Raw genomic sequence first — 9543 nt, 5'->3', positions numbered from 1 at the left:
TAATCAACCAATGTTTCATTAGAAACACCACCAAATCCGATGTCAAACACATGACTTTATTTGTCTAGGATGAAATGTCCTATTACGTACAAAAAAAGTACTCTTCAGTTTGCCACAACTATTAAAAACATAGCAATCTATTGGCTACAGGTAGGAAAGTTCTTTTCGCATTAAGTTTCAAATGACATCATATATATGTATATATGAATAAATAGTACAGAAATACTATGAAGTTGTGAAGAGATGCAGAATATTTTCAGAACTCATTAAATTGAGAATTTTCCTTCTGGCATCGAACACAATGCATACAATATGTAGCATTTCTTTTAAGAAGTCAAAGGACAACATAACCTAAATGCAACTACTCTTCTCATAATATTTTAAGAAGCATAAACTGATTTTGTTTTCACACTGAACAATTCATTTTTAGTTTTCACATCTAGATTAAATGACAATATCTGTACAAAAATGTATGGGTTTTATTAGATAAAATTAACTCAGAAGAACCTGTACACCTGAGCATGTAATTGTAAGAAAACTGTGGTCAGTAGCAATGTCTTACTTCTAAGAAATTAACAGGAAAGGTTCTTGCATAGCAGGGTGAGGTTAAACCCAAGGGAAGCTTATCCATAAACCAGGTAAATCCCAGATCACTGTAGGACAAAGCTAATTGTGAAATAGTGCAAAATGGTTGTAGAGCTGCATAAACCAGCCTTGGCTGATTTACTGGAGGCAGTTAACGTGACAAAGTCACTTACATAAGCAATGTGCAAGTGATAGCTCAGAGAGAGGAGAAGGAAAAAAAGTCTGCAAGTCACATCTTCCTCTGTTGGCTTCCATTTGTCCCTCATGCTAGCTTTCCTTGGACAGGAAGAGACAAAACCACTGAGTGCCCTTCCGAGATATAATTACAAACACGTGGTACATCATTCCTGGATGATACTTTGCCTTCTACTTTCTAATTCAGAAGTAGGCAATGAAATTTCTCAATACTGCCTTTATTATCTGATGCAGCAATTATGGCACCACAATAGAATTGTTTTTTAAAGGGACAGTAGTTGCTTAATGAAAAAGAAAAACGCTTTCCCTTCCTCCTTTTCTTACCCTTTTCCTCCCCTACTACTTGGGATACTTCCAATTCCGAACAGACCCCCCCCATCCACCAAAAAAAAACAAAACTTTACAAACATATTAGCGCACATTCAAAGACACCTACATCTGTGGGGAGAAAAATTATCTCCATTTATTTTGTTTCATTATACATCCATGTTTTGAATTTTAATACAAAAAGAAAAAAAATTAGAATCTGACAAATGTTTACAAACAAGATACCTTCAAATAGATTTTACTCATTTCAGTCTGGTGCAGAGTAAATGACAAATTGTACTGTTATATTCAAGGCAACAGAGTCTGTAGTCAGTCTGTGACCACTTAGCCCAACTTTTATGCAAGCTTAATCATTTTTATCTACCATGAATGATAAACTCATTGTTGATTCCCAGTTTTTTTGTGTGTGCACATGTGTACATAGCAGCTCCTTTCATAGAAAGAAAAGACATCTAGAGGTCTTCTTGTACTTTTACCTACAGGAATCATGTTAAGATACAGAATGGATTACGTGTAACCAGGGCCGGATTTTATAAGAAAAAATAATTAGCTGACAAATGAGGGCAGCAATAAAAAAGCGTCTTTTTTTGCAACAATAAATAAATACAGTCAAAGTTTTCTGTGTGGACTTTAAACCAGCTTCTTCACTGAAGAACAGACGTGGCATTTCCATGGAGTTAAACTTGACCCCATTTACTGTATCTTTTTTCTTGCTTGCTTGCTCTCTCTCGCCAACAAAACAAAGGTTTCTCACTTCTGCCACAATAGTACAACAATTTGATCTTGACAAGAAAGTGGTGCTGCTGATTTTTATTCCTTTGTCCTTTGGACAAAATAAGCCAAGAATATAATTTGACTGCTGTGACCAATAAAAACACAGTTTACATCAAGTCTTGTCAGGATAACCTGACTAAAAACCATCTGGCTTCTTAATTAAAAAATTTTCAGACAACCAGATTCTTGCTGTGTGTGTGTTAGGTTAACACGCTGAACTCTAAGAAGCTGTAGACTGCAGTTTGTTGTTATGAGACCTGCAGAATACAGAAAAAAGTGAATTAAGCACCCTTCATTTTTGAGAACACTGTTTCTCTAAGAGGATGCCACGGGTCAATCACTAGGAGGGGAACGCAGCCATGTTGTGTCTGTTCATCTTTGGAGACAACCACCATTTAAAACAAGCATCTCTGAACTTTACAGAAGTTTTCAGCTACAGCATTAAAAAAATTCCATTGTATACAAAACATGATGCTTCACTGGAATATCCAAAAATGCCCAAAATAAAATTTTACTAATCAAGATACATAATAGTATTCTGTAATAGGGAAGGCATAAAGACAATTCATAAGTTATTACTTTTGGTAAAATATACAAAATATACCAAAGTTACATTGATTTGGGAAGTCTTTGGATAAACGTTCAAACATAAAAAACTGAATAGTAAAAGAAATTAATACCACATTTTTGCTAATCAGAGTTCAGCGAATCCCCTTTCTAAAGTTCACAGTTTTATTAGTGACTGCAAATAATTAAAATACATAGTTTCCAAGACTAAATTATTTGACTTTGTTTAAATACAGTATTCCAAGGAACAGACAGTTTCTTAATACATTTTTGTTTACCAACATGGCTGCTGGCAAATAATTGTTTCCATTTTAAAAAGAACAGTTAATATTTGGACATTGATCTGGATTTTTTAAGGCAGTTTAATGTCATGGTACTGTACAATAAAAGAAAGAGTGACCCCAACATCCAGTTCTGATTCCAGTTAAAAAGGTCAGACTAAAGATATCACAATCTGCAAGAAAAGAAAGAACATGGATGGTGTAAATGAAAAAGCACAATAAATAAAATGCAGCAATGAAATTAGTGTGCAAACAATGAATGTCGGATAACCAAATATGACTGAATGAAAGAAGCATGAGCCAGTAATGGCCTGATAAAAGCAGGTATCATAGAATTAAATTAAGAGGGTAAACACACAGTTGCTTCAGTTGGCCACACCTACACTTCCCCCATTTGGAAAACTGGCAACTTCCACAAAGATGGATATAAGTGCAGCTTCTAACCGAGTTAATTGCAAACAGATTTAATCCTGAATTGATCTAAACCTTCCAGAATTCAAGTGTAATGGTCAAGTTGACTAATCTACCAACTGACTGTACATAATCAGAATTCAGATTCAAGTTGAATTTAATGAAAGTAATATTTGTAATTATGTCATAGGTGGTTTACTGTTGGGATACAAATCTGCAATGACATATGGAGAGTCCTATTACTATACTAGTGTTAAAGAGTAAGCTAGTCTCAACCTAATTATAGCAGTACCACCACTCACAGCTCCCTGGTTTCATGTAAGTCCGTTCATGATACTATGCATTACACGTACGGACATATGGATTATAGCCTGAAACGTAGTTGACAAGCTGTATAGTTCATATTAAGCAGACTGCATGTTAGTTTTACAAACAAAGTTCCCAGATGGAATATTCTGTACCAGTCTTTTCCCGCAGAAAAGGAGTTTAAAGCTAAGTTTCTGCGTTTTTAAAAAAAACCTATTAGTCTGCAATTTAAATTTCTATTATTCAATTGGACATTTAATTGCTTAAAAATGAGGGTGAACAGGTTATCTATCTAATACAAAACAACGAGAAAAGATGGAAGTTCGTTAGGTAAGAGTAAGGAACGGTTTACTTTCGCATACATTTGAATTTTCCTTAGATTGTGAGCTCTTTGGAGTAGGGGAGCATACTTCCTTCGTGTTAGGAAAGGACCTGGCACCAGTGGACTGTAAGTAGCTAATAATGATATATAACCTGTATTCAAAACAGAAGCTGGTCCCTTTGATTTGGTTTTCACATTAACTGAAAAGGTCTTATTTATTTTAATGTTCAGTTTCTTTATAATTATGATAATGCCCATATTGATATGGAATTCATATGTTAAACAAAAATTATAAAAATATTTAAGTGGGATAAGGTTCAAGCCCTAAGTTTGACAAAAATCAACAGCTGGAATGTATTGACTCTAGATTCTTCCCTTCCAAATCTAGCTGTAATGGCACGTGTGTGGGAAGAGGCAGGCCTTTATAGGAGTGTAGTAAGATAAGCTTAGGGTAGTAGGAAGATTTTCTAACACAAACTCAGGTTACAGTCATACGATTATCAGCATGGGGAACACTTTGCCTTACCTGCTTGCCTTGAATCCTTTTAGCTTCTGTACAAAGAATGATTCAAGAACCTCTGCACATTGGTAAAAAGGGGAGTCACTTGGATTGTAGTAACGACAGTTATCAAAAATTTTGGTCATATCTGCCACAAACTCTGTCACCTTTTTGTAGTAACGTTTCAGGATTCTTTCTTCCATGGTAGCAAGGTCTTAAAAGAAAACAAACGAACAAACCAACCCACACCTGTTATTTAAAATGAGACATCTTTAGTCTCCTAGACAGAAGTTACAACATTTGATGATGATATAAAGTAACAAAAGCACAACTGGCTTGGCTACATTTTCTGCAAGGTTGCTGGTGACATGAGGTCAGCTGAGGGGTCTCATTTAGAATGTGTGCTTCTCTCATGTCACATGTATTTATTATATGTAATTTACACATTTTTAGTTACAGCAGCTCAAGTTTTTGAAACCTCCATTACAGAGCTATTATTTACTCCTTATGAAGAAAGGACACTGCCATTAGAGAATTCTGATTCTATCCTTTGTATTTTTTTGTTTTCCTTATTTTTTAATACTATCGTCAATCAATGCATAATAAATACATTGGATTTGCAGTTCATCTGCTCCTGCTGATTACTCCCTATTTGAATACATAACTCTTTTAGGGACATCCATTAACTGCCATTGAGATGCACACATTACCACACAGAGGACAGAACGCCTTCAAGGGCTTTCAGACTGCAAACTGATAACTCGAACACCGCAGCTAATCAGTTCTGAAATTTCAGGGAATGTCCTAGGCATCCATAGCCAACTGTGCTGATTTGGGGGAAAATCAAGAGAGGGAAAATGGGGGACACATGAAGTTCCTGCCAATGCCAGCTACTCAACTGTCTATCCAACAACTGGTTGATGACACCCATTAATAGCTTTCAGCATAACAATACTGCAACTCATCACTGCTCATCTTTCCCAGAGAGTTTAATATGTTGATATCCTGAATCACTTATCTCCCAGACAGAAAGAATAGCAATTGTGGTGAGGAATGGGGGCACGCACACAGGCATCTGGGGAATGGGGGAGGGGCACACAGAGTTCCTGCCATGGAGGAAGGGGAAATGGGCACACAGCCAGAGCCAGTGGTGAGGCAGGGAGAATGGAAACCCTGGTATAGGAGTTTGGGGGGCACACAAAATCCATGATGGTGGGGAACTTGGGGAGAGTTGTAGGGAATGCTAGAAATAGAGGGGGATGGGAGAGTGACACACAAAGTTTTTTTGGGGGAGGGGAATGAAAGAATGCAAGGAGCTCCTGGTATGTGCAATAAGCTCGGCCTACACAAGTTACAAAGTGTGCGACTCCCTAGTTAAAAACAAAGGGACAAGCATTGAAAAATATAAACAAAATGGTCTCTAAATTTAAATTAACAAGTGTCCCTCTTAACCTGGCTGAGAAAATGAACAAAGGATTCAACTGCCTTAAAAAAATTCCTTCTAAGACTCTAGTTTGATACTGACTTTGAAGGAAGAGGATCACGAACATTTGTAACTATGTCCTGCAGCAGCTGGGTTTTCCTTAGAGATCTTACATCCAAGTCCTGATGCAGCCCACCAGTGCTGTGCCCTTGAGATTTAGTAAGATCACAGCGCAACATAGTATGGCTGCAGATTATTATACAGCTACAGTATCTGCCCCAGCATGATTTTCTTCCTTTTCAATGAAGCTTTCAGTCTAACCAAATGTTCTTGTACAATAGCAAAGAAAATGAAGATTGCTTTTATATCTTTCCATCCTATATTACATAAGTCATTAGGCAACTACATTATCAGTTTACTAAAATAATCTTTTTTCTTAACTATCACAAGAGCACATACTTCTACTTCTCTCACTGGGAGATGCTGAGTGTGGGGAGAGGAAAAAAGGATATGGTGCGGTGGTACAACTCACTCTGTTTGAAAGTGACCACAGAAGCACAGAAAGGTCAGAAAAAAATAAGTTTGTACGTTTGATAACCCAATTGCAACTTTATTTGTATGTTAGGAAGGATGGATTTTGGTTAAGGAGCAGGACTGAGAGTCAGTATATAGGGTTCTTTTTTAGTTCGGTCACAGACTTACGTGCTGATAAGCAAGTCACCATCTCTGTCTCGTTTTACCCACCTCCCTAATGAGGATATATTGATAAAGCACCCAAAGATCCTCGGATGAAGCCATTCGATATATGTACATTTAAATCTATATTAACTAACAATTACCACTCAGCCAATCATGCTATTAACTGGAAATATACTTACCCATAGGCTCTTTGATAACACCATAATAATCTGGTGCATCATTGGGATCAACTGGTTCTAGGAATGGCCATGCCATCTTGTGAGCCTATCAGGAAAATGAGACAAACAGTTTCAGAAGAAAACATTACATATATGTTTAAATTAACTAGGGCTTGATAGCAGTTTAATTAATTATATATTGCTAGAGATTTGCATCTGATTCTAATTTCAGCAACAACTAAAGTGTTATTTGCTGATCTTGCTCTAGTCCCAGCAGATGATTGTCTGTATCCTAAAAAAGTGTAATCTGGCATGATGAGCAGTTTGTCCTCATGAGGAGAGAGGCATACGGGAATCGAGAGACTGCACATAGCCAACTTCAGCCATTATTCCTGAAGAAGCTTCCTTTCAAGTCAGTGGGAATTGAAGGGGCTGCACACCTCACAGAGTTGGGCTGTTAGTGTTTTTCACTTTCATTAAATCTAAAATTAACTTGTCACCAAAAATGTCCATTAAAACCGCTCAAATCAAACAAAAATTTTGCTGTACGTTAGATATTGCACTAGCCTGCTCTTCTATTAACACATGGGATTATTTCTAGCTGATGGCAATTTAAATGTCCCTTTTCAGCCATTAGAGATATTTACACTAACAAAAATGTTATAACTGGGCCAGAGGCTTTTCATTTTTCTTAGCAACACCCAGTCATTTGCATGCTGAAATCAATCTTCTGGAGGCGATCTTGTATGGAAGAAAATTTTAATAATTTTTTTAATCTTTTAAAAAAAAGTCAGTCTTGCAGTTTAGCTGAAGTGTATATAATTTCAGACTGGAAATCATACAGGCTAGCCAGAGAACACAACTTATTTTATGTTGAAAAGTCCATTTCCTACCCAAAACACAACTGCTCTGCCCTTTACATTCTGATGAAATCTGCTTCCTTCATGCTCAACAGAGGTATCCGCATTCATTAAAAAAACAAAATACCCCAGAACCTGGAGGCAGTGATTTTCTTCCAGGCTACCATCAGTGTTATTCAATGTGACAATGCTGCTTGAGAAAGCTGTGGCCAACATACTGTCATCCCTCACAGAAAAGGAAGCTTATTACATCTCTTAACAAAATCATGTTGTCTTACAATCAGACAAGCGGAGATCCAAGGTTACTGCCAAAAAAAACACCTCTTGGATGAACCTCTACTGTACCTGTATTTTCCACTCTAAGTATGGTTTATCCTCACCTGTAAGGAACGTAGTACTCGTCGTAATCCCTCGTAATCTTTATCAGTCAGTGGACTGAGTACTGTCATGGCATCTTCTGTAGACTGACATTGTGGACAGACATACTCATCAATGAGATCTGCCTCACTTTGCAAAATACCAACACAGCGCCCGTGATACCAGTTCTGACATCGGTCACAGCCAATGTAAAATCTGCAAGATTTGAAAGAAAAATATCAGTAACATTATCCTTTACATTTAAAACAAAAGATTTTTTTAAAGCTCAGTTTTAACAATTTGCACCTCAGTAGTTGTTCTGCATGATATAAAACAATTATATATTTAAACTTGTGACATTTCAGTTTTACATATGCTAATTAAACCATGCATGCTAATTTAATATTTACAAACTAAATTACCTGACAATTTTACTTCATAATTATCAGGAGTGCCTAAAATTAGAGAATTAATTTCAAGGAAACAAGGTTTCAAAAGTTCTTTATCAGTTTTAAAGCTGAAAGTAACAGTGTAATGCCAGAAGTCTCACTCGACCAGTGATTAAAGGAACATTTTACACATGTAAAATAGGACTACATTCTAGGGCTCCCATTTCACCTTGTTCAAACATTTTTCATATGGAAACCAGAGTCTTGTGATTGAATATAGAAGGGGTATTCTGGTGACAAAAAGCCTTATAAACGTAAAGATAGCACCCAATACCCAATACTCCAAGTAATTTTTCTAATCTGAATTGAACAAGAGACTAATTTCAAGCACAAAAAATTCTAACTAATATTCAATTTTGTTTTAATCTTTCTAGCTCTTCCCTTGTTAAAATTAATCCCAGTGTAAAATTCTTGGTCTTATTTAAAACATTGAGGCCACCTTAAGAACTTTACTTTTCCTATATATCCAAAATATTCACTTGAAAACAACATTTGGGAGAGAGAAATATTGAAAAGGAATTTGTAATACCAGGGGATACAATATATGCAGAATATTTTTTTCTCTTTTTAAGGAACAAGTAACCAAAGTCAGAGCAGTTTGCTCCCTAAATATTAAATAAGAGGTTCTTATCAGAACTCACTGTGACTCATCATAAGGTGTTCTGCAGATACAGTACAATTCCTCACTGCTGCCCTCTTGTGCCCGTTTACAATCATTACAGATGTACACATCCATTTTCTTAGCCTCCTTTTCTGTGATGCCAACACATTCTCCATGATACCAGTTAGTACAAAGATCACAGCCAATATAGAACCTAAAAGTGTTCACAATGAAAATGACAATGTAATTGTCATTTCAAATGGCATGGCTCTTTTCCCTGCATTTCTGTTTCTGATGCACTTTCTTGCTAGCCTGCTTTCTGCAATTTTCTGACTCAGTCTCCCTGTCCTCTACCATTGTATCCTTGCAAGGCCTACATCTGAAACTGCAGCTGCACTGTAAATAAGGTCACTTGGGTCAATCTTGATATAGACAGTTTAGTAAATGTGGATCAACCAATAGCTACAAGATTTTGAAAAAACTGGACTGAAAATGTGCATCTCCAACATGAATGCGTATGTGAAAAACTGTAAAAGGCACAAAAAGACATGGCCAAAGAAAAAGATTTACATTTTCAAAACTATAGTTCAGAAGCCAGTTAAGTATCAAGGTAATTTCTTAAGATTTGAAAATGTAGGTCTCAGTTAATTTTAAAAACAAAGCAAAGCACAAACACCAACTAGAAGTTACAAGTACACTACAAAGGAACATGCATACCAGCCATGTGTA

At 36.4% G+C, this 9543-nt stretch overlaps 1 protein-coding gene across 8 annotated transcripts in view; it reads right to left on the bottom strand.

Moving 5' to 3' along the window:
• Positions 1-418: 418 nt before the first annotated feature.
• Positions 419-9543, bottom strand: part of BPTF (bromodomain PHD finger transcription factor) — a 91996-nt gene continuing 82871 nt past the window's right edge. For 3 of the 8 annotated variants that reach the window (XM_084647486.1, XM_084647489.1, XM_084647491.1), the window contains 5 exons: positions 8855-9028; positions 7788-7980; positions 6569-6653; positions 4295-4481; positions 420-2138 (listed from right to left, as the gene is read on the bottom strand). In XM_084647486.1, the coding sequence (XP_084503612.1) occupies positions 2102-2138; positions 4295-4481; positions 6569-6653; positions 7788-7980; positions 8855-9028 (676 nt within the window). In that variant the 3' untranslated portion in view covers positions 420-2101. Of the gene's footprint in view, positions 2903-4294; positions 4482-6568; positions 6654-7787; positions 7981-8854; positions 9029-9543 lie in introns of all 8 variants that reach the window. The other 5 variants (XM_084647492.1, XM_084647493.1, XM_084647490.1 and 2 more) reach the window with 3 other exon arrangements.

This window comes from Lepidochelys olivacea (assembly GCF_965140295.1).
Source record: "Lepidochelys olivacea isolate rLepOli2 genome assembly, chromosome: 14".
NCBI lineage: Eukaryota > Metazoa > Chordata > Testudines > Cheloniidae > Lepidochelys > Lepidochelys olivacea.
Note: the sequence above shows the minus strand (reverse complement) of the source record. Positions and strands in the feature narration are given on the sequence as shown.